The sequence below is a fragment of the Ambystoma mexicanum genome, chromosome 5q (assembly GCF_040938575.1).
Source record: "Ambystoma mexicanum isolate Mex_15411 chromosome 5q, UKY_AmexF1_1, whole genome shotgun sequence".
NCBI classification, from domain to species: domain Eukaryota; kingdom Metazoa; phylum Chordata; class Amphibia; order Caudata; family Ambystomatidae; genus Ambystoma; species Ambystoma mexicanum.
In genome coordinates this window covers 875847974-875874618 of record NC_090933.1, presented here as the reverse complement: position 1 = coordinate 875874618, position 26645 = coordinate 875847974, and the positions used below count along the sequence as shown (strand labels likewise).

The 26645-nt window shown below is 41.5% G+C and overlaps 1 protein-coding gene across 3 annotated transcripts in view; it reads left to right on the top strand.

Annotated features, from left to right (window-relative positions):
- The window catches only part of RAD54B (RAD54 homolog B), a 1336679-nt gene that overhangs the window by 1146476 nt on the left and 163558 nt on the right, over positions 1–26645 (top strand). For all 3 annotated transcript variants that reach the window (XM_069621363.1, XM_069621365.1, XM_069621364.1), the window contains one exon: positions 26217–26478. In XM_069621363.1, coding sequence (XP_069477464.1) covers positions 26217–26478 — 262 coding nt within the window. The remainder of the gene's footprint in view (positions 1–26216; positions 26479–26645) is intronic.

The window sequence follows — 26645 nt, the reverse complement described above, 5'->3', positions numbered from 1 at the left end:
GGGTGTGTAGTAGATGATAGCCCATGTCTCCTGCTACATCTTCCCATCTGCTCCAGGCACTCTGTCACGCAAAGATCTCCCCAGATCTTTAACAACTGCTACACACTGCCCTTACCTAGTAACTGAACCTCTCGCCTCATGCATACTCTGTTTATCTAGGGCTCGGCTGCCTGCACAAATCACTCTGATCACTGTTTCAATATGTCTATGCAAGGTTTGTCCAACGTTTCAGTTTCAGTGTCCGGGGCTGGATTGTGAAAATATTGACACACAAAGGACAGGGGAACCAAATACAGACGGCACAGGAAATATCACCACATTAAGTGACACTCCTTGATGCTTGACACCAGTGTCATCACAAAAGGTTTTGTCATGTGATCGTTAATACCAATGACTTCACAGGAAGCCTCATGTTTAGGTGCTGCCACCACTTTACAAGTGCAGATTCAAACACCTCAGTAATGCCATCTGTAGTATCTCATTGTGTCCATACGCAGATAGCTATAGAGATGGAATATGGAATGTTGTAGGATGATGGGATGCTAGAATGAAGATGGCTGGAGAATGATGCAATTTAGAAGTTCAGTTATGTAGATGTTTCTGATGTGTCCGGTGGCTTGGCTTTAGGTTTTTTTTTTTTTTTAAGCGCTCACACAGCCCGCTGACATCGAGGCGCTGTTACAGGGATTGATTTTTTTTTTAGTTGCATAATTGTTATTTTTTTTATTTTTTCTTAGTTGCATATTTATAACGCGCTTAAATACCCAGAGGTTTCTAAGCGCGGACCTGGGGATCGAACCTGTGTTGCTTCGTGTCGTCCTGCTTCCAAGGTGACCACGTTGCCACTGAGCCATCCTCCCGGGTGGGTTAATCCCTGTACTTAAATAAACCTTCTCTCTGAACAAATTTGGTGTGAGAAGATATTTCAGTGGCGACGAGGATGGGATTTCATTGAGAACGGCAACCCACCGAGTAGCCGTTACTTATGACAATCTGATCATTGGTTGGATATTAACCATATTAAGAAAGGAGAAATTGTGCATTACAAGCTTGAAGATTGAACTGAATTTGGGTTACAGTGTCATGAAGCATGAAGCAGTTTTCATAAAGAAAAAACAAGGCAAGAAAAGGAAAATCTTCATTTCATAAAAGTAAGTCAAGCGCTGGTGTGGCTTAACCATATCCCATTGGATTTAGGGAGTTTATATAATTTAAACTGGAAGTAATGAGAGCGCGTTAAAATAATTAATCATATTCACAGCATTGACAAAGCACGTTAATTACAGCCATTAACCAAGCAATTCTATCGTGCCTTAAACCGCGTACAACAAAAAGTACTTTGGAAAACTGGGGTGGGTCAACAAGTGTACTTTTCATTGCATGGCCACAACGCAGCTCCTGCCGCCGCAAAGTTATGCATCCCGCGATAGTTTGTTTGGTTTAATGAAGACATACAGGAACTTGGGCTGTATTGACAACGGCGAAATGAAACGATTTATTAAATTTTAACTACTGCAATATTTACAAGTAATGCAAATTCAATACGTCAATGTGCATTGTTTGAAATAGCATTTTACAAAGCAGTATTTCTTACCGGCATAGCGCGAGCATACGGCGTTCCGAGTCGACGAGCGTATAAAAGTAAACAAAAGTTACATTTAGCGTCAGAGGAAAGGACCTAAAAAGTAACTGAACGTGACTTCATTTTGTATCTGCTACAATAGTAACGCTGTATCTACAAATTTGAAGCCGAGCAAAAGTGAAAACAGTACAAAACGACACGGATATATATATATATGCAGCGTTTGAACTAACAAGTTAATACGTTTGGCATACACCATGAAACAACTGTATGTAAATGAAACATGTTAAAGGGACCATACAAAAGTGAATGATCACCAAATGCAACACAATAAAAACGTTATAACAAAGTGAAACACTGTAAGGGTCACCAAAGACAAAAGGAAAAGAAAATAATAATAACAACTGCAAAAAAAGAAAAAGAATATTGTATCTTCAAGAATACATTAAAACACAACTAAATTATATTGACAGATCACATATCTCGTGCAGAGATTCTCTAAACCCTGTGCATCTAGGCCATCCAGAGAGGCCTACTCCAACTTGATCACTGTGCCAAAAACCCACAGAGTGCGTGCTGGTGGCACCAGCTTCCCCACCATGGCAGCTACCCTCTGGAATTCTCTTCCACCGCACACCAGACAAATTGACTCTCATACTGCCTTTCGCAAGGCCATCAAGACCAGGCTCTTCAAATAATTGTGCATGCTTTTTGGTCGGAAACCTAGGAACTCTGCCCATGTAACACTCTATTCATGTCTACGAACACTTTTGGGGCGGCTTTTTTGTAACCCTTAATCAAGCCTTCCTACGCACCGCTTACAGCGCCTCAATGCCCGCGGGCTGCAGTTGCGCTTTACAAATGTAAAAAATAAAATAAAATAAATATCCAAGTCAATAAGGAATTTTGAGCAAGTCAGAAACAGTATAACACATTTTGGAAAACAAAAGTTATAATGAGAAGTATACAGCCAACTAATATGCAGGGCATACCACCTCCAGATTATATCTTGAATACAAAAGGAGAGCCAAACATTCCATGGAAGCGATGGAAGTTCTTGCTGCCCACGGGCTGAATTTTTCCAATGAAAGAAAAAAGTGTTTGTTAATACATTGTTAGAAAGATATCATTTTGGCAAACGCAAGCAAGAATCGAATGAAACTGTGGAACAATTTATCACAGCGCTGCATGGATTAGCCACATCATGGGACTTTGGGAATACACTCGATAAGAGACTTCATGATCAGTTCATGTTGGAATGGAAAGACAGCAAAATAAGAGAAGCTCTTTGGTCCAAAGGGAATCCTGCTTTAGAAGAAGTCATCAGAATTGCAAAGGAGGTGGAGCACACTAATAAGTGTGTAAAAGAACTTGAAAAAAGAACGGATGAAGAGAATAAGAAGGAGCGAATAGCACAAAACCCATACGTTTTGGCTGTGCAAGGAATTGACTACACCAAGAAGAAAGCCTTATTCAAGAAAGGGATGTCCCAAGTGAAAAAGAAATATCCAAAGGGCAAAGGGAACGGAGATGCAAGTGAAAAACATCGATGTTTCAGAAGTAATAACTTATTTCACATAGCACCAAGTGAGAATTGTCCAGATATAAAAGAGTTATGCAAAAGATGCAATATGAGGGGTCATCTCACCAGCTGTTGCAGAACAAAAAAGGAAAACATAAATTGTTTGGAAGAACTATGTGAAAGTTCTGAAGAATGTACATTTGCAGTTGATGAATATGCGTCTTCTGGAAACAACACTGATGATGATGCCGATGTAGAAATGCCAATGGCCATGATAGAGTTAAACAACAAAAAAATCAACATGTTGATTGATTCTGGTGGAAAATATACTCTGCTGCCCAAGTTTCTCTTTAATAATTATTCGGAAACCAGTATAAAACTACATATGATGGATATCAAACCAGTGGTGTATGGAGGTAAACTAATTGAACTTATTGGTTGGTTTTGGGCAGTGATTAAATTTAAAGACAGATCAGCTAAAGGAAAAGTATATGTCGCAGTAAGAGGAATGCAACCCCTTTTGAGTTGGTCTCATCAAGCTAGATTGAAGATAAAACTGGATCCCAGTGCCTACGAGTCAGTTTATGCTGTAAATCTTGAATCGCAGAAAATAACTTTTGAAGTACACATAGTGTTCAGAGAAGAACTGGGTGCGTTGAAGGATTTCAACCACAAAATCAAGCTTAAACATGATGCTGCTCTGGTAGTACAAAAATTGAGGCCAGTACCGTTGAACGTTAAACCAGCTGTAAAAGAGGAACTTGAAAGATTAGTTGTTGAAGGTGTGATTGAAAGAATTGAGTCATGGGTATCACCATTGATAATAGTATACAAGCCAAATGCAAAGTTGAGGTAGTGCATAGATCTTAGATGAGTTAATAAATGTGTTATTCCCAATAGGCACCCTTTACCAAATATAGCTGAGATGTTGGGTACTATTAGAGGTGAAAAATTATGATTACCTTGGATTTGACATCTGCTTACCATTAAGTGATGTTACATCCCATGTCGAGAGATATTACTGCATTCATTACGAGTGAGGGTTTATTTTGGTGCAAAAGAATGACTTTTGGTCTTCTTTATGCATCAGTGTTTCAAAGAATAATGTACCAACATTTTCATCAAATGCAGGGCATTTTATACTTTCAGGATGATGTGTTAATATATTGTAAGGATCAAATGCAACACGATAACAGACTATGTAAGGTTCTAAATATATTTAAGAATGCTGAGCTTACTTTGAGTAAGGATAAATGTAAGTTCAATAGGTCTACTTTATCATATTTGGGACATGAGATATCAGACAAAGGTATCAGACCTAAAGAGGAATTAGTCAACAACATTTTGAATTTTGCTAGCCCTGACAACAAAGAGAAGTTAATTTAATTTTCAGGGATGGCTGAATTTTATGCAAAATGTATTCCTGACTTAGCGAGTAAAACATTTCACATGAGAAAGTTAGTGAAAATGAATGTGAGATTTGAGTGGAATGGTGTCTTGAGTGGAATCCATGTACTTAAATAAACCTTCTCTGTGAACACATTTGGTGTGAGAAGATATTTCACCATCTTATGCCAGCTAAGGCCCCACATACCTCGGGTAGACATCATATGTAATGTAAAGCCATACATGAGCAGTAGCTGCCAAGTGCAGCATCAAAGGCCCCAGTAATGCTGTAAACCCCGGAATTCCTCGTAGTTATTTAAGCTGTGGCCTCACATGTGCAGGGCATAGTCAGTATTTCCTTTGTGTCTTCAGCTAGCTCCCCGCTTCGATGGTGATTAGTGCTCTGCCATCTGCATTTGTTGTCCCATGCCTCTTTTGCTTTGTCCTGTGCTTGCAATTTTCTGCTGATGCAACGGTTGTGGGAATTTCAGTTCCCACACTCGAAGGAAGAGATAGGTAAACTACTGAGGCGTTTGTGGGAAGGACAAGGGGTAGGAACTGCAGAAAGTGTACACCCTCTCAGAGCCATGTTTATTTTTGTTCTATGGCACTTCCCTTGTGATCTCTGAACCCGAGGTTACAAGGTCTGCACCACAAGACACTCAAAACGGTTTGGCGGGATGCATAGCATCCTGTAGGCCACATGTTGGATAAACCTTGTGTAGAGGATAGGACGAGGCACCATAGGTTTTCCAGTCTAAACAGATCATGACTGCTTCATCAAAAATGGATATGTATAGATGTATAATCAATAAAGAAGGAAGTCCATTTTCCATTATAAACTTACAAGTCATTATAAAGTACACTGCCACATTTTATCTTGCTCGTCTGAAAATATTACCTTCGGAAAGAAGCTGGCACATCTATTGACTGGTAGCAAGAATTGGTCACCACAGGAGCTATCACTAGGAACAGATGGTAACTGATAACGAGCAGATGCAGCTGCTAGAGCATAGACTTGTCCACTTTGCAAAGCCACAGACTATGACAATTATAAAGTCGAACACACAAACTTTTTGTATACATACTACATATGTAGGTGGGCTAACCCACACATTTTATAAGCAGCTGTCTATAAAATAAGGCAGACTTTTTCTTTTTTTTGTTTTGTTCCATATAAACTTTACTGGAAAAATCAGAGCCCTATTGCCCAGGTCAAATTTATACATTAACAGTTTTAAAATGAAGCTATGCATATTACCCTTTCCTCCCAAAAAGTATAAAATTGAGGTGCCACTTGCAGGCAATAAAAAAGTTAAACAACAATTTAATCCAATAACGAGGGAACAAGCGCCATTTAATTTCTTTTTAAATAAAAGTTTTTCTAATATGTGTTTTTGCCACACTTTCTATCAAATTGACTTGTTCATTCGTTCGCCACCTCTTGGCGCTGCTCAACTTGAACATTCTTTTGTAAATCCCATGGTGTAGGGTAGCCTCTGTCCAGAGAGGAGGCATACCAGAGTCTGACTTGGCAACATGTTGAGTAAGTGCTTCTGTAAATATATTGACTGTGTCTACCATATGATGATGGTGGCCTGTTGCAGGTTTAACACTACATCACTTACCATTGCCATCAAACTAATCTTTATAAGAGCCATGTGAATGATCAAGTCCGTATCTCTGAGACTATTGAAATGCACTGACATTGTTTTTTGGGCAAATACAGACTTATTTCTGATTCATACTGCAAGAGACATGAATGGCAAGCTGCTGTTTGAGCAACTAATCTAGGTAGAGCAAGCCACAAAACCTGATTTTCAAACGCTTGCAGACATGGACCAGCAATTAGGGCTGTCCACATTTGCACTCCAAAATGGTTCTCCGTGTAATGCACATAATGGAATGCCATAAATTCCAGGAGTGAAGAAAATACTGTTTAACATTTCTTCAGGGGGACTTTCTACAGAGATTCTAATGTACTGTGTAATGTACAAAAAAATAGAAAAACAATAAATGCGTTGGCAAGAAAACAAATGAGTTCAAATAAAACAAATTGGGTAAGTCACTAAGAATCAAAGAATATTAGAGAATACCTGAGACCTAGAGAGGAGAAGAGCAAACCAACGGACAAGAGCTTCTTATGTTGAAGAAAAGTGTAAAGTTCTTCATAAAGGTTATGTCCAATTGGGTGTTTTTGATTTCCAGTCCAGGATACTTTTGGTTTCCAATTGTCGCAACATTAGTTAATGATTTCCTCCTCTACATGGTCTCTGGATGGTATGTATCACAAAAAAATCTAACAGCATTGAGTGTACTGCCATGTGTTTCTTTAAAGTGGAGAGCCAGGGGTTAAGAGGGGTCACAGTTCTTAATGGCTCGCATTTGTTGCAGAATTCGTAATTTTAGTTTGCCAACGTTGCTTCCAACATACCAAAGATTGCATGCACATGTCAGAATGTAAACTACAAAGTCTTTATCACAAGAAATTCTGGACTGGATAAACACCTTCTTCTGTAGAACAGGATGTACATAGGTAGTTTTGTTGAGTGCATACTGACAGGCTTTGCATTTAGTGCATTTCTAAAAAGTTGTGGGTTGCTGGTTCAGCCAAGTTTTCAATCCCCTAGATCTTTCAGGTGGCATATAACTCAATACTAGGAGATGTTTGAAAGAGGTTGATTTCCTGTAGGCCATATTGACTCCTTCACCAATATTAGTAGAAAGGTTGGTGTCAAGATCAAGGACATGCCAATGCCAATGACGATGTAATATTTGGCGAATGACATTAGAATGTGCACCATATGTGAGAATGAACCTTACTGTATCCATATCTGGATTGTTTTCAGATTTAGTTTTAGTAAAGGGAGATTTCTGTCCAGTTCTCATGCTTTTATGTAAGCACGTTCAAGAATTGCCTTGGGATACCTTTGTTTGTGAAAATTCTGTGCTATGATTATACATTCTCTGTTGAAGCTTTCCAGTTTACCGCAATTCCTCCTTATTCTTGCAAATTGCCTGTACGGTATACTCCACTTGAGCATGGGCAGATGATTGCTACTTGCAAAAGGTGGTGTGTTAGAACTGATTGGTTTGCGATATAACTCTGTAATGATTTCACCTTGTTCCGATTTTACCAGCACGTCCAAGAAGATGATGGATTCCTTGCTCTGTGTTTCTGTAAACTTAAAGTTCGGTTTATTGTTGTTCCAAGTTTGCACAAATTCTTTCCATTCATTTTCAGTGCCATTCCATGGGATGAATAAATCATCAATATAGCGCAGCCACAATATGATTTTCTCAGTATATATGCTGTTTTTGGCGGTCCTCACAACTAATTTTTCCCACCAGCCCATGGTAAGGTTAGCATACGAAGGGGCAAAGGTTGCGCCCATTGCAGTTCCTTGGAGTTGAATATAGAAATCGCTGTTAAAAAGGAAGACATTGTTCGTGAGACATATATCGATCATCTCAATGATCATTTTACTGTGGGACATGTAATTGAAAGACCTGGTTTTGAGAAAATATTCACACGCTCGTTTTCCATCAGTGTGTTGGATCAGAATATATAAGATTTGAAATTGGGTGCTCCCTATTTTTTTATCTCGGGGGGGGGGAGGCTCGACACTGTAGGGTGGGAGAGATATATATAAAAAAGAGAAGAAAAACAGGTCGACTACCCCTTCCTTTTAGCCCCTGAGTGTCTGCCGGTCAGTAAAGAGACAGTCTAAGTACCTTAAAGACTGTTAAGTACACCACTCTGTTTTACAAGTTTTGCATATTTCATTTATTACAATACAATTTAATACATTTCTTATAAAACCAAGAAAGCCCTCCAATCTGGTCTAACATACTTTTCGTATAATTCTAAAACTAAACAAAATTGTGCAAAAAATCACTTTCATTCTCGTGTCAAACAACACTTCATACCATCAATTTATGAATAGACGCAAATCAAACAAAGTTAAATCAAACTGCTCATTAAAAAGAAAAACACTGTTTTGGGGAAAAACCTACTGTTTGGAACTTTCAAGGAACACAGATCTAGCATCAATGACTATAATCGTTCCTGCATAGTTAAATGTTAAATGCAACCATTGTCTAAAGGAGACAGCGGTTTACGTTTTAATTTCTTATCAAACAGCCGCTCTGTATTACTATGCAATATTATTGAAGGGTGTAGTCGATATTACAACTTATATCAGACACCCATTTGTTCTCGGTATAGAATGAGAAAAATAGAAAAATAGATGACAACTCCCTTTAGTCAAGTCGACATCTATTTCGGCCATCTAGACCCATACAGGTCACTCTCTGTTGTTGGTCTTGTAAATATAGGCCATCTTCAGGACAATAGAAATGATTTGAACAGGTAGTTTATACTTCCCACATATGGTGTTGTTTATGTTACAATCTGTCTGTTGCTCTGATTTCTTCGAGACATTGAGGAAAAATTCTTGTGACCATCTAACCGCTTAATGGATAATTGATCTGGAGGGCGTGGTAATTGGCCGTATCTTTAGCTGATGTTTAGAAGCAAACTAGTTTGTGTGTTAAGTTATTTCGATGAGCACAGTGCTTTCAAACTTGCCCATTGATATGACTATAAATGTAACTCCTCGCCAACGCGAGCCATGTCCACTTGGTCCATTGTAACACTATGTTCGTCAAATTGATACATAAGCAAAAGGCTACCTACCTTCAAGCAATGAGTAAACAAATAAATGAACACTTGTGAAGCCAAACTGTAGGTGTCTGCACAAAACAAACAAAGCAAAAAGCAAGCCCCATTACAAAGTAACCCCTAATAAAGATAAAGGGTTGATAGTCAAACAATAATATATGTATATTAACAAATTAGCTAGATGCGAGACACAAGATGCAAAATGCACAATTGCCAAGGAAGAGGAGAAGTTGTTCTCAAGGACTAAAACAACTTAATAGCACTGCGTTTAGCCAAAATGTCGAGATTTAATAGGAAATTATTAAAACCAAGCATGTGATAAAACCGCTTGCTAAAGTGCAAAGTGCTTGAGATCTAAAATATATATATGGGGTGTATGGAGTGGTAGTAGCATGGGTAGGGTTAAGGGTAAGGAGGGCTATAGGGAGGGACGCCCCTTAAAAGAAAGCAAAAGTCAAACGACCAAAGTTAGGTCGACCAAATGTACCACTCAAACATGTGTTTATATGAAACCACATAGAACCTACTGATTCAGCCTGATTTCAGACACAGGTAGGTTTCTGAGGTAGCCCTGTTGGAGTTCTGCGACAACTTAAATGAAGTACACACTACAATGATGTACCTTGTCAACCATTCCACAGAGTTTCATATTGAGAGGACGTACATGGAGTGGAAGTGGGATATAAGAAAAAGATTGAATGCACTTTACCCAAATACCCACCACACTCCTAACCCAGCAGCTTGCAACTACAGAGGTAAACCAAGGCTCCTTGAGCAACCCTTTCCTGCAATCCTCAAGACCTAGTCCCTGCACATGTGCTGATCTGTGCGAGAAACAATAAGCACATTATAAAATAATGTTTGATTAATCCAATGGTTAATATATAAAAATAGGCATAGCCTATGTCTGTAGAGGGCTCAGCATGATAACGGCACTTGTGGGAGCAGAGCCCCCTGAAAAGCCAAATTTTGCAGTGTGTAGCTGCCTGATCGTGCCAACTAGTTTCCTCAGCCATTTCATTCATACTGTCCACCTCTTGCTGGAGCAAATTTCTCTTACGCAAAACCAAGCCGCAGGGTCGTAGACGTCCACTCAGGTGGCAGAGGTTGTTTCTGCATACAAATTTGTAGGTAAACAAGATGCCTCAAACGCAAAAAAAAGATGCTACCTGTGGCTGACGCAGGCACCCCAACTCTGCTTCAGTGCAATGTCTTATTCATGCCTTTTGTGGTTTCTGGGAGACTGCTGGAACATCAAGGATTGTAGTCATGCTGCCCATGGACGGCTCCATGTGTTGCTTTTTGACACACTCATGCTTCCTTCAGATTTTGAACCAGGTTTTTCTTCAGACAATGATGCCTACTGACAAAGAGCTGTGTTGGTTTAAAGTTGTAGCTCTCTTCATGTTTTCGCAAAGCATCCATAGTGAATACACAGATTTCCAACTCGCCCTTGCTTACAGTGCTGGATGATTTTTGTGAACTGTAGTATTGTGCCTGCAGAATGCAGGGAGATAATATTCTAGAATGGAGCCACCACATGGAGTGTAGCACTAGAAGCACCGTTGAGGAGGGCGGACGAAGGAAGCGGAGGGCTTGCATTCATATCCCCTTATTTATTACGTGTATATTTATACTTATGTGTTATTAAATAAATATTTCTAGTAGTAATCACGCAACAACACAGGCATGTCGTTTCCCAACACTTCAAGTGGCGACGAGTGGCCTTACCAGGTTTACTGCGATCAGCACCCTGGGCTCGCCATCCTGATAAGCAGCGGTTGGTGGAGGTATCAAGCTGTCCCACAAGGTGAGAGCGGCAAGTGCAGTGCCTATGCTGAAAGCTGCATTGCGTTTTTCGAAGAGCCCAGGGCTGCCGAAAGCGAAAGGGAAGATATTCGAAGGACCCAGCAACGTGAGGATTACTCACGTGACGGGCAGCCATTTTACGTGGTCAGGTGCCCTGAACTGTACCCGCACAGTGAATAGGCTTTAATAGGGCCTTCTCCTCATCCCAGTATACACAAAACATGTTTTGGGGGGTGGGAGCGTTTGTTCTCCCTACATTTCTCTCCCTGCCTCAATTTCATCAGTCTACATTTCATCAATATATAATAATACAAATAATACTAAGACAGTTGAATGGTTTATTTATTTATTTGCATTTATAAAGCGCACAGAGCTGCCCTGAGGAATCGTGGCGCTATTACAGAAGGCTTGAATTTAACATAAGTAGGGTGTAACATTCGGTAGCAGGGGTACATTGACAGGGTAGGAGACAATGAGGTTATGCGTTGCTGTGGTTACAGTGCAAGCATACTATGCATGTTGGTTTGGAGACATTTAGCGGAAAAGCAAGGTTTTTAGGTTTTTACGAAAGGTGGTGCAGGATTTTTCATTCCTTAGTGAAGTTGGCAGGGCATTCCAGTGTTTGGGTGCGATATATTGGAAGCTGGACCCTCCGGCTCTGGTTCTTTTGAATGTGGGAACATAGATCTGGTTGGCGCGGTGAGCTCTGGTAGGTCTGATGGAGGTGTTGAGGGTGATTCTATTAGAGAGATAGGGTGGGGCATCTAGTGTGAGGCACCTGTGAGTGATGGCCATGGCTTTAAATAGTATGCATTCCTTTACCGGTAGCCAGTGTACATTTTTCCTGGCTTGAGAGATGTTCCCTTTTGGGAATAGTCAGTGCCGCCATGAGCGCGTTATTTTGCGTGATTTGTAGTTTTTTTATGTTGTTGACCGAGGTGCCTAGGAAGAGGGAATTACAGTAGTCCAGTTTGGTACCTATTGTGGTTCTGGCAAACAGAATAGTGTGAGAATCTCACTGAACTACAGAATAGTGCAACAATTGTACTGGACCACATCACAACGGCTACCCAATTGGGTGCAGGAGATATGGCTATGCATAGTGTGCCCCCACTGGCGATGTTTTTACCTGAAGTTAACAAACCAGTTTTGCCATGGGAAAGATGGCTAAAAGCATTTGAACGCTACACTAATGCAGTGCGTGGCACAAATTATAGTATGGAAAGAAAAAAATCCTTATTTCTACTTTGTTTGGATCCAACTGGCAAAGAACAAATTTAAGACCTGCATGAATTGATGTAAGTGGGGATATGAATGAATATGAGAAAGTCTATAAAGAAAATGAGCAAACACTATGAAAAAAACGAAGCACTATTCAAGAACGATATAAGTTTCGGAAACAAATACAGGAGGAGGGAGAAAGTGTTGAACAGCACATTACAGCCCTGTGGAAGTTAGCCAGGAGGTGCACGTTTATAGACAGTTAGAGGAAAGATTGAGAGATCAATTTATATTAGAATGCAGCAGCAGTAAAGTGTGAGAGAAACTTTGGGCGGAGGATGACCCGACTCTGGAGATGGTCTGACGCATGGCTAAGGAGGCCGAACATACCGACAAATGTGTGAAGACATTGAAAGGCAGAGTAAAAAAGATCACAGTTAAAACTGCCCGGGCTAGTACACGGCAACCACCCAGTGGGGAATAAATTGCAGTCATAAGTAATCAGAGTGTGAGAAAGAGATGGAGCAGTGATAACAGGGATTCCAGATACAACAGTGAAAACAGAGATACAAGAGATGCAACGTACAGAGACAACAAAAGGGGTCCTACCACACAATTTCAATGGGGGAGAGGAGTCCAAAGAGGAAGAGCGGCAGATTTCATCAAGAACATGCTACAGGTGTGACTGTCCCTCCCATTGGGATAATAGTCTGATCTGTCCTGCTCCTGGGATAATTTGCAGATTTTGCAATGGAAGAGGGCATCTGGCTAGGTGCTGTACAAATAAAAATACCTTCACAAATTGGATTGCAAATGAAGACGATGATGAAGATGAGGAATGTGTTTCAGCGGTAGGAAGTGAAGATGGTGAGCTTGATAGTCCAAAAACTATCATTCATATTAATGTTGTCCCGATTGTGATGGTGTCCCGATCTTCCTGATTGAGAGTCCAGAGATGAGCAAAGAAAAGATACAAACTGAAGTATTTAAAGATGAAATTGGTTGTTTGAAAGGATTCATGCATCGTATAATGCTTAAACAAGGCTGTAAACCAGTAGCGTAGAAACTCTGCAGTATTCCAATACAGATGAGAGATGACGTGAAGCTGAAATTGAAGAAGCTGGAATAGCAGGGAATCATAGAAAGCATTGGTGCAGCTGAATGGGGGGTGTCCCCTCTAGTTGTAGTAAGAAGAGCTCAGGAAAGGTATCCGTCTGTATTGACAAAGGGAGCTCAACAAATATATGATTCCTGAAAGGCATCCTTTACCTACTGTAAAAGAATTGATTTCTACAATGGGTCCGGCGAAGGTGTTTTCGACACTCCATCGTACATCTGCTTACCATCAAGTTAAGTTGCATAAGGCATCTGGGCAGATTTGAGTTGCATACTGATCACAAACCGTTGGTTGAATTGTTTTCTACAAAGGGCCTGGACAAAGTATCTGGTAGAATAAGAAAATGGGTGTCTAGGTTACAAGAATTTCACTTTGCAATGACATACATTCCTGGAGTGAGAAACTATGCCGCAGATTGTCTATCTCAGATGACAACAAATGTAGAGACCAAGGATGATGATGGGGATCAAGTGGTGATTTGTGAAGTATCAGAACTTTCGATATAAAAGCAATAATGGTGTGAAGAAATGGTGAAAGATACTAATATGATGATCATCGTCAGAGACTTAATGAAGGATGGATTGAATAAAAGACTGTGCAAAGATTAGGAATGGAAGGTTTCTGGAACATTAGAGATGAACTGTGTGTTCAAGGTGGCATTCTCATGAAACGAGACAAGCTTGTACCACCTGAGGGAATCAGGGAGAAATTGATACTTCTTGGACATGAACGACATCAAGGAATAGTGAAGACTAAACGCAGTATAAGGAACAGATATTGGTGGCCGGAGAGTAACATTCACATTGAAAGGATCATCATGGATTGTATCCTTTGTATCAGCTGTGACAAAGTGTGTGTGGGTGAGAGATGTCCAATGGCTCTCACTGATATACCAGTAAGACCATGGGAGAAACTAGGATTGATGTTATTGGACCTATATGGAGTGGTGGATGTCGGACATATTGTATTGCAGTTGTTGATGTGTTGACTCTGCATGTTACGACCAGAAGGGTAATTGAGTTTTTGGAGGAATTGTGTGGCTGTGAGGGTTATCCTGAGATAATTTTGACTGACAATGGTTCTCAATTCATGTAGAAGGAAATGGAAGAATACCTTAAGGAGAGAGCCACTGTTCACAAGAGCAGTGTCATATATCATCTCCAAACAAATGGGGGTGATTGAAGAGGCCATTAGATGGCCGTGGTAAAATGGGAGAGATTGGAAGGAAGCTGTGAAGGTAACGGTTGTGGCTCATAGATTCACACCGTAGAGCACAACTGGAGTGTCTCCTTTTGAACATAGCAGAGGGAGAAAAGCCAGCACCAAGTTATTTCCAGGTTTGATGAGTGATGTGACCAGTATGGAAGTGGTGTTGGATGACGTGAAGGGTAATATCAGAAAGAGACAGTTAAAGAATTAAACACTGCAAGATGATGGACATTTCAAGAAATCCAATTTCCCACAAGTGGGAGGTTGGGTCAGGATCAAATTACCAGTGGTATTGAGAGGAGATGGTTGTCAGTGGTCTAGACCAATTGAGGTTACAGAGGTGTTCAAACATGCTGTGAGGACGAAGGATGGAAGAGTGTGGCACTTGGGGAGAGTGATGGTTCTGAGATCGAGACATGATGAAGTCATGAGTGGAAGAAAGGCTGTGAAGGTGAACAAAGGAGACAGTGGCTGGTTTTCTTTGTCAGAAGGAACAGATATTTCACCGAAAACATCAAGATTTCAAAGATGCTTCTGAAGACTGAGATTTCTGGATGACTATGCTCAGCCACGAGGAAGTTGAAAGAAGAGCTTGTGTGAAAAAAGGGGGGTGTGTAGTATCGTGCCTGTAAAATGCAGGGACATGATAAAACTCTAGAATGGAGCCGCCACGTGGAGGCGAGCGCGAGAAGGACCGTTGAAGGGTGGACGAAGGAAGCGTAAGGCTTACATTCATATGCCCTTATATATTAAGTATACGATATTGAATAAATACTTCTAGTTGTAATCATGCAACGTGTGCAAGTCATTTCCCAACACTTCATGAACACACTGTAGAACTTTCCTTATACCTTGTTTAATTTCAGTTGGGTCTTCTTTGGCCTTCTCCTCTCCTTCATTGATTGTACATCCGTTTTGTGGAGGCAAGTTGTTTCTCTCTTATGTCCCACTTTTATCTTCCTCTTTCCAGAGTAAATCTCTTTCAACAAAATCCACAATCAGGATGATTTTTGAAAATAGTTGAGTAAGATTACGTTTTTAAGCACTATTTCTTTGATTTTAAATGTATGCAATGTATGTAACAATTCACAAAACCGGAGCATTATAAACTTAAATCTTGACAAGTCAAATAACAAAATTAAACAAAATCACACATTAGCGAATAAGAATAAACATAGGAACAAACATAAATATGTCTAGGTATGAAGCTTTGGAGGAGCAGAATGAGGCTAGTCGCTTGCAGTTGGGATACCTAGGGTCTTTACATGTAACCATCTTCAATCAAATCATTCAGGCATCATTACAATCTTATAATGTCAGGCAAACATTTTAAATAATGTGTGGCTTGTGGTACATGTATTGTTAAACTTTCAAATACTCAATGAATGAAGACCATACCTTTTAGTATATTTAGCACATGCATTAGTGAGCAGAGCACCTTCCCATGGAGAGGAGTTCCCACACATTAACCAACCAACAAGTAATGGGCAAAACCTCAGGATCTTTCCAAAATTGTGCTGTTGTCTGGAGTGCCACGTTTAACAAATAAGTGATTAGACCCAACCGATGCCCAGTTAATGGGTATTGACCCTCATTATCATCTCATAGTACAAACATGGTTGGGTTTAAGGTAAGTTGTATTCCCAAGATATCTTTGATTCATGCTAGGATTTCTTTCCATTATATGCAGTAGAATACTTTGCATGCCCATTCCTTGACAGCTGCAAATTTAGAGATTGTTTGCATCCAGTCCCAGATCTGATGCCATGAGTCTATTGGGATCTAAATACCCAATTCTCATTCCCACCTGGCATCTAAGGGTGAATTGCAGTAATCTCCTCTGAGTCAAGCATTTTGTAACACTGACAGATTTTTTTGATTTCATTCCCCTATTTTCCACTAATTCTAGACCTTTAAATATTCTAGTACCTGCCACCCTCACTGCACAATAAGTTACTGCGGCAGGTAGGAAAGAGCAGTAGGACTCCTGTTGGACAATCTGAAACATTTGAATAATAAGATAAATGCCTAACTCTAATGAAACTAACTAAGGGTGTTCATCTGTCATCAAAAGGCCAAAGATAAATGTCCTCAGTCCAAAACCTAGCTCTAACTGGCCCTTTCACTAGAAATAATAACTAAAAATGGCCACAATATATATCTTCTGTCACCTTCCCTTCAGCCGCCTTTCCTGGAGCTATATTTCAGGGTTTTCAATTATTGCCATAAGTCTTATTTTGTCACGTATTGACAACAAGTGGAAACTATGGATTCCGATTCTCAGTGTGCTTTCATGAGTCTCTGTAGTTCATACTGTAGGTTCATAGGTTGACTGTCCCAGAGTGTGCAAGACCTATCAGTGTCCTTCCTGCTATCCTTTTAGATGTAGTCTTGTATAGTCCTTCCTCTTATTATTAGTCCTTTAGACTCTTTACACTTAATTATTTCTCTATTCAGGTCTGTTCTACCCTTCATGTTGGTGTGGCAACACCAGTCCTAGGGTCTCTCTACTGAGATCCCTTTTCTATTCTCATATTTCTTAGATATTGAAGATTATCACTTGCACTTAACACAGAGCGGTTTTCCAAGTCTTTCATGGTTTCTTCATGGTTGTACCTGGTAACTTTCTCGTACTTGACCTGGTAACTTTCTTGCTATTTCCTCATGCACTTGCTCCTGCTTCCTTGATTCACAGTCAATGTGGGGGACGGTGGTGTGACAGACCGATCCGGAGCCTCCTCACTGAGTTCCCCTTTTCTATCTTTGATTTTGGGAGTTTAAGACTTCAACTTAACTCAGAGCGGTGTTTAAAGTCTTAAAAATGGCTTCCATGTTTTCTCTGCAATAATACTTGATAACTTCCTAGTGGTTTTCCCACGTATACATTAGTGCTTTCTCACTGCCTCACATTCAATATTCCATTTATTTTCACATATGACTTGTAGTCCCGGTTGCCTACCCTTTTCTTGCTGTTCCCCCGGTACCTTAATTCCACGGGGTTAGGTTTAGGAGACCAGGCCTCAAGATTGAGCAGCTTCTCGTGGCCCTGCCTCTGCTTTATCGACCCACTGCGGAGTCGCTGCAGACATTTGCTTGTTCAGTGTTGCACTGCCAAAGGGAGGCTTTGTTTCTTCAGTTTCTCTGGGTTTCGGTATCGTTGGTCAGGCTCCAGGCCCACCACAGACTTCCTACGGTCACCCCACCACAAAGAATGGTCTTCTGGATTCCGTTCTGACAGCAAGTTTGCCCACACTCATAACAGCGGGCCTCTGTCGTTCTCTGCTGGTGTTCCCTTCCTCGCTGATAGCCACGGGCTCCGCGGCTCCACACTGCCCCACTTCTCCAAGGTGTAACTATGCCAGGGGGCTTCGTATGGCTCTCTCTCCGCCTTCTTGATTGGTTTGTCCCTGTTACATACATGTTCACGTACAAAGGGGCGTTACGTTTGCGTCATGTGACACATTACTTGTGATGAAGGGCAATCCCATATAGGCAGATAGTGTTGCTTGCATAGGGAGTTCTTTGTGGGAATGAGAGTCCTTGTCCCCTAGAGGGGAGTCACTCCCATTGAGGTTCCACTTGCCCAGACCTTTAGGGAGGGTCTTGCAGAACAGGCTCAGCTCCCTGGCTTCAATGTGGGTGGCTTCCTCCTGGGGAGAAGGGGTGAATCCTCTCAATTCATCACAATACTGTGAGAAACTCATGGGGACAACAAGTAAAACAGACACCAGTGGTCAAAGTCCACGGGGGTTTATTGAGCAATGAATGCTGTATGCAGGTTGGAAAAAAACCTAATCTAAACCTAAATCTAAGATGGGAGCAAGCGTTGACCATCAAATGAAAATTAAGGCAGTCCTAATGGTGTTGTGTCAAAATAAAAGGGCCTGTACTAAGAAACCTATTGCCAAACCTTAAAACTAATACAAAAAAAGGGCGTGGGATGATTCTCAAGAAAAGAAAGAACTGTTCTCAAATAATATGTCAGGATGCAGTAGTCTGGGTCTCCCTTCACCACGTTTTTGACATGGGGTAAGATGGGAGCTTGGAGCACGGTACTGTCTCTGGCTTCTCCAATATGAGACCACAGTTCCAATGCCAGTTCTCAGGACAGTTCATGGCCAAGTCTCGTTTCCTGTGAAAGTCTCTTGCCTTCGAGGCCTGATGTAGTTAAATAACAAAAACAAAGGTTCCTTTAACATATGAAAATTCGCTCCAATGTTCGCTGGGGGATGGGTTCGCCCCTGGTTCCCCGTCTTCTGGGCACTGACCCTTCTCAATTGTTTATAAAATTTCACGTAGGGTAATGGCTTCACTCCTGAGTTCCCCTCTTCAGGTGCTGACCCTTCTTGTATCGTATTCTACAAATATATCAAAGTTCCTTTCTTACTTGAAATTTGGATGATAGCTTCACCCCTGGATCTCCCTCCGTCAGGCACGGACCCCTCTTGACTGGCAGTACTCGGTTTGAGGGCTTCACCCTTTGATTTCCCTCTGCCAGGCTCGGACCTTTCTTGAATGCTATTACCTGGGTGGTAGATTCAGCTCAGCATCCCTCCTTTGGGTTCACTCTTGCTGTCTCTTAACTTTGCTTTCACTTTCAGTCTTGGGCTGACAACTTTCACCATTGGGTCCCCCCTCTTCTGGCACTGACCCCTCTTTACTTTCAATGTTCTCTTTTTACACAGTTCAATGTTTGCAGGATTCACTTCCCTTTCTTCACAATGCTTGTAGATCAAAGTCTTCCGATTGTACAGGGATTTTGCTTGACCCTCAGTATGAGCAGTTTCACCTATTCCGCTGGCTCTCCTATGGCCTTCTGGTTTCTGTAGTTCCTCTCTTATGGGGCTCGACCAGGGTCTCTCGAATTAACACCCACGTTGTGGTGTTTTCCCTCTGCTGCTGGTCTCCCCTTCACACTTTTTACAGTTCAAAAGTTGGCACTTCGCGATTCTCACTCAACCCAGCGTGGTTCTTATCGGCTCTCCCCTCGACTCACCGGCTGTGATGAACCGCTTGGCTGTTGCCTCTGTGGAGTCAAGCCTGGTAATATGGGCGCGTGAGCTTCCCTCGCTCCTGCTTATTGGCATAGGTTTGCCCCATGTACCATTGACATCTGCTGCAGGACACTGTGCTATTGTTCGTGGTTTTAGGCTCTCTTCCACAAAGGTTCTGCAGGTCTGGGACAAAAAGGGCAAGGTCACTTCTCTACTCGCCACCCTCTTGATTCCTGCCGCCTTCCTCCTTCTCTTGAACTGCTGCATTGTAGCTGTCTCATTGTGCTGTCTGCAGTACTCGCCTTGCTTGTTGTGTGCTCTCTGGCTCCACATTTTATCCCTGTGGGGAAAAGGAAGGGCTGTCAGGTGGGTGTGATTTGAGTCAATTGCCTGACCCTCAGGTTGGGACATGTCGGGTACACAGGTTTAACATCCGTCCATTTTTTTAGGTGTGAAAGTATTTGTGTTGAAAAGGGGGGCGGGGGTTGGAGTGCCAGAGTATCCTACAGGACGGGATAAGGAAGGTTTGTGTAAAGGACGAGAATGACCGGGATGAAGAACAGAACATAGGGAATGGTGGGAATGGTAGTGGTCTGTCCTAATAAGTTGGGATTTTGGAAGATGACAATCCGGGGGACAGGATTGGTAGGGTTTGCGGGGTAAATGGGAATAGCTGGGGTCTTGACATGATCAAAGGGGATAGTGGGAATCACAGTATTTTGTCTTATCATGTTGGGAATACGGAAAATAATCAGAGGGACAGGAGGAAGGAGGATGGGGAGTACTCGAATGAAGACCGGTGAAACAATAATTCTGGGAGTTATGCTTTTTGGGTGTAATGGAAATTGGGACTTTGGAGGATTGATTACGCATAGAGGGGTTGTTGGATCTCGGCCGGAGAGATCTAATGGGAAGAAGGGGGGCAGATGTGGCACAGCCCATAAAGATCTCATGGATCTCACTCTCCTCATCTCCCCTGGTAACATATTGCATTTCACCTGGGGCATCCACCTGAGCATAACCCTGGGTACCCCTATCCAGGTGAACCTCCCTCGCGCGCCCACCCACAAGGTTGGGATCTGAGAGTGCCAGCCCTGGCCACCTGAATAAGGGTTTACTTAGGTCTGCTTGGGAGAACACCCTCAGGTTTCTCGCAATACCCAATCACTCAGTTGTTGAAAGTGTTCGGTTTCTGGTATTAGAAATTACTCTTTTTATTGGAGAAATGTGCCCCCATGTATAGTTTCCCCAGAGTCCAGGTTTCCGGCGCTTCCTGTTTGGCATAAGAGTTTTTAACCAGGCCCGGCTAAATTTAAATTTTGTGAGACTGGTGTAAATGGGCCTAGGCCAAGCACTGTTTTTAGTACTCTGCATCCTTTAGCCCAATATTGTAATGAGCATTGGGTAGAGGATACTAATTTCCTCCACCAATGCCCTTTGACCTGTAGAGCAAAATGCCAGGCGTCAAGTGACACTTCATCATTTCCTGCTTGATTACTTACATTTTTTGTTTCCTTGTGAGGATGACTAATCGAGTATATGAATAATATGGGCATCGATTAGTTAGCTTTGTATACCTGATTCCCTCACCACCTCCTTGAGAGGTAGCATGCTCGAAATCCTAGGGAACTTCTTCGCCCATATAAATGTAAAGATTTCCCCTTGTAGTTGCTTGATTATTGTAGTAGGAATGGGAATGGGGATTGCTAATAAAGGCCTTAGCAATGAGATTTCCTGATGTTTTAATTTATTTAAATGTGCCATACTCTTTTCCCATAGATCAGGAAGTTTAGCGTTGCATAGATTATCGTATGTTGGTGTGCTTTATACACCCAAATAATCTATGGGTGGCGTTGGTCCATTTAAATGAGAACCTGGGCCTTTAATAAAGCTACTATTTCTGCGGATTCATGGATATTCATACTAGCTAATTTAGGAACATTGATCCTAAAGCCAGAAACATTTCCAAAATGATTTAAATAGGATATCACTATTGGGAGCAAAGAAAGCGCTTCTCCCAGGAACAGTATAATATCATCTGCATATAATGCTAATATATGGTAATATATGGTATGTTCCCTGACATAACACCCCTTTAATCTCTAAGTTACTGTGGATGAACTGAGACAACGGTTCTATCGCCAAGGAAAATATTAGGGTGATAACTGGTATCCTTGTTCCGTACCTCTTTCTGTTCTCACAGAGTTAGCTCATGAACGGTTGAACTTCAATTTGGTGTATAGGATTTGAAAGTTTGTAAAAAACCAAACGCTCTCATGGTGTTCTCCAAATATTTCCAGTTCAAGCTATCAAACACTTTGTGAGCATCAAGCCCTAAGACTGCAAACCTTTGTCTCGATTATGATCCAGATTGCACCAGAGTGATCACCTGCCTAATATTGTTGTGAGTTCTCCTGCCTGCTATACATACAGTTTGACTGGAATTTACCAGAGAGGGCAAAGCTATCATCAAGTGTGTAGCAAAGATTTTTGCATACATATTAGCGTTTGCCATCAAGAAGAGAGATGGGGGCAATAGGAGGTACATTCTTTGGGATCTTTTCTTGATATTAATATAAAGACAGTAGCAGATTTAGCGATTGAAGGGGTCCCTGAGCCAAAGGCATTGAATGAGTGTTTAATTTGGCGAGGTGAGGTTCATGGATAGTCTTGAAGTTCTAATCCCTTCCCTTGTTCTACTTCTTCTGTCAAAATGGGTGCTCTAGTGCATCTGTCGGGTTGAGACAGTTAATGGAGGGGGACTGAAGATAAAAAGCCTGAGAATTCACTGTGGTCTACCATTATGTCTCCTTTCTTTTGTCGTCTGTTAATGTGCATCTCTGATCATCCTTACGGCATGGTGTACAATTACGGGAGGATATACTACGGAGCTTATTAGCTAACCATTTATTTGCTTTATTACCTTTAGTGTTTCGTGTACAATAGCGGCCTTGAAGAATTATCAATTGTGTTTGATTCTAGTGGAGTCCTTGCTAATTTAAGTTCCCTCAAACTCATAGAAATACTTTGTGTTCTGTCTCTACTGTTTAACCTCCTCTTTAATGTTTGCATTTGGCTTTTCCTGGCTATTACAACCACTGTTTTGCTTAATATTTCGCTTTCGGAACTGATTTTCCTGCCTGCATCTAGATTTCCATTGCCATTTTCTCTAAAGTAAATGTTCGAGGTATTTGCTATGTGAAGCGTCATCATGGGGTCACGGAGTAATAAATTGTTTATGGATCAGGCTAGATGACATGCCAATTATATAAAAAATAACAAGGGCACGATCAGAGAACACCCTAGGACCAATATCTACACTCACAATTTTAGGTATGTAGGTGTTAGACACCATAAACAAATCTTTTCTTGAGAAATCCCGGTGTGTGGAAGAAGAATGGGTGTAATTCCTTTCCCCCAACGCAAAAACCTCCTGGTTCTATCAGTGAAAAACATTTTTGTGATCACCAGGAAGCCCGAGTAGGAAGGAACATCTTATTCAGCATTCGGTCAAAAACACATTTAATGTACTCACCTATTATAATGTCTCCCTCAATTAATTGTCCCACCTTAGTAATGAAGCCGGTAAAAAGGCCTCCTGGCTTTCATTTGGCGCATGCAGTGATACAAACTAAAACATTTAGGCTCTTACATTCCCCTTGACTAGTAGTAGTTTGCTTGCAGGGTCTTTTGTCCATGGAAAAGGGTTCGGGATGAGGATGACTGTCCCTCCCTTTTTCCTGCCAATAGAGGCACAGTAATATCTCAGAAATGATTTGGTTGAAAGTCTCTTTTTGTCATTTAAGATCAAATTAGTTTCTTGTAGAAACACCACTGAGACATTGATAGCTTGCAGTCTCTGGAGGATGGAGGTCCGCTACAATATCATACGTGGACTGGAGTAGTAGCACCCATGTAAGGGGGGGGACTCCTGGTTTCACTAGAATAGTTGAAGTTTTGGTTTTTAATCATGCTATGGATTTAAGATTTTTATTCTTCACATGTGAGGGGGAGTAATAAAAGCAAGGGACTTTCAACCTGTGATAATCTTGCTGGTCATGCAAGATTATTAAGGGTGACAGTAAGGACTCGATTGTGGTTGGATGCACAATACATTCTAAAAAACACTGTTGTTGAAAGGTAAAGGATCTGTATGTCATTGAGAGCACTTGGGATGAATTAAGAAATTGAGGCGATAGGGTCAGTTCTCTTGTCCTTTACCCTGTTTAGATAGGCTGCTCACCACCTTTGTTTAAGGTCAGTGGGTAGAGGCAGGGTGACTTGGCCTTTTCTGTAGGGACATTTTGCCAATAATAGGCATTACGAACTGAACGAATGAGGAAGGTTCTCAATTTTTTGTGTTAGATTAAGATAACACCCCGACCATTCAAAGATACTAATTTAAAAACTAAACAAGGATGTGGGACCCCCTCTACAGAGAACGAACATGGGTCGAATACCATTTTCTATGGAACTCCAAGCTGTACAAATTCCATTGAACGGGGTATTTGACCCATGTTTGTTCTCGGTAGAGGGGCTCCCACACCCTTGTTTAATGTGTAAAACTCGGGGTTTCACCCCCAAGTAATCCAGATATGGACCCCTTGCTCACTGTGCCCCAGAGAGGCTCAGCTTCACCTCACTGAGGAGGCCCAACAAGCCCAAAACACGCATCTGGGGTTGCTGATGGTACTCTTGTTCAGAGGAGAATTGCCTAGCATTTCGCTGCTGGACTGCTCTTGTGGGTAGGACCAGACTGATATGCAAATGGGTATTTCTCCTCTGGGATGGGTGCAGTGAGCTGAACCGTTGTTGTAGACCCTCCTGGGTGAAAGACATTCCATAGAACAAGGTATTTTACCCAGGCTCGTCCTCAGTAGAGAGGCTACCACACCCTTGTTTAATTACTAATTTAAAAACATCCAAGTTATCGCCATCTTTAAAGGTAACATCATCCCATAGCCTGAATAATCTCCTATTCCCTTTCCAAAGAACATATAGGCCAGACATAACAGTAAAATGATAAAATATCTGGCATCTCCAGTAGGCTCTAAAAAGTAATAATTCAAAAGAAGTTCACAATAATAGAAAAGAGGTATAATAACAAAGATAATTGAAACACGCAGGGCCCGTATTACCCATTTGCAAGGTGTGAATCCAAAGCCTTGTCAGGACAGTGTATTTCGAGTGATTTATTTTTACCCAAACCCATCCCCATATCGACCAACAATAATCTTGCTCCTTAATTCCTCAAGTACCTCGATGCAATAGAGTACAAAAAAAGAAAACAGACAATCTGAAACCCTGAATTTTAACTTGCAACATATATGTAGGGAGGACTTGTGAACTTCACTTGGTTGGTCTCATGTAACATTCAACATTGGCCATTTGGACCTATTCAAGGCAATCCTAAACGATTTTCAAATTCATGGAAGTCTCAGGGGTCGGAGGGGGGTCACATTCCAAAACACATGTGCTTGTTTTACTAAGATTAAGTTTTAAAAGCTTTTGAATTTGGTCGTTTTTTTTATTTTTGAGTTCTTAAGGGTATTTAGATCTTACCAGAGAAATGTAATAGTCTATTTAGTCAAACCTCCTTTCGCTACTAACTCCAACAACCTGTAAATCTTGTAGGAGATTGAGTTGTTTATAGGATTAGGCAAAAAGTGATCCATTTTTGACAGTAACGTTGAACGTTAATGATGTCAGGTACCTTTTGACAAGTCAGAACAATGTCCACGACAGCCGTTTGAGATAAAGACATACATGTGTGGATGTTGTCTTTAGAAACACAGTATTATTTTAAGCAGGGTCTAAAGAAACACTGGTGGTATGAAATGTGTGAAGGCGTTGTACAATAAGCTTTCACAGCAATAATATGAAAAGTACAGAGATGCCATGGTTTTAGAAACAACATACATTTTTTATGAATTGCATGGTATACAGTGTTTACCCAAATGGCATCATGGTTCTACACCGTGACCTCACCGTTGTCGGTGTCCATGGGCCTCATTACGAGTGTGGAGGTAGCCATGCTGCTATTTGCAGCATGGCTGCCTCCAAACTCGGGTCCTGGTCCGGGTTCCTTGAATGAGGAATTACCGGGCCATTCCAACCTTGGAGGACCCGGTCATTTCTCATTCAATTTACCCATCCCCATTCCCATTTGGGCCCCCATAGGGCTCAATGGGAATGGGGAGGGAGCTAATAACGGGCCTGTTAATAACGGGCCCGTTGTTAGCTCCCTGGTCCTTTAACGACTCCCGCTAAGGGCGGCTGGTTTTACCAGCTGCCCTTAGCGGGACCTGCTAAGGGACCTCGTAATGCAGCGATAAGGAGTTAACGGCACCGGCATCCTTACCGGCGCTGTTAACCCATTACCGCCTACCTCGTAATGGGGCCCAATGACTTAGATCCTTGGAGTTTTCTGATGAATCCCTAGTGTCTTTGCCACTTTTCAAAATGTGTCAGTTAATTATGGGGTTGGCAACAGCTAATGATTAGTGATTGTGTGGGCAAGCCAGCTAATTAATCCTCTCTGTCTGGTCCCATAAACTAAAGTTGCTCTGAGTGACTACTTCAGTCATGTTCTTGGTACTGCGTGCTGCTTCTACTGCGATCCATTTCCAGCAGGTGTCGGTTGAGTCAAGCTATGGTGGGTCTGACATTGTCTTATTGTGCTTCCTTTGCAGGGTTGTGCTGGTCTCAAACTACACCAAGACTCTAAATATGTTTCAAGAAATGTGCAAGCACTATGAATACACCTACACTAGACTCGATGGACAAACCCCCGTCTCTCAGCGACAACATATTGTGGATGGGTTCAATAGTAAATATTCGCCTCATTTCATCTTTCTGCTAAGCTCCAAAGCCGGAGGTGTGGGACTAAATCTAATTGGGGCATCCCATTTAATTCTGTACGACATTGATTGGAATCCAGCCAATGACATTCAGGTATGTATATGATGAGGAGCATTTCAATCTTCATAGTATGTCCTTAATTACCACATATAGTGAATTGCCTTGTGAAGCTACAGCTTTAAATTGCCACTTCTGTTGGACGGTGGGTGGCGTGACCCAACAAGGAACATGTGTCCAAGATCACATAGGGAGTCTGGTTT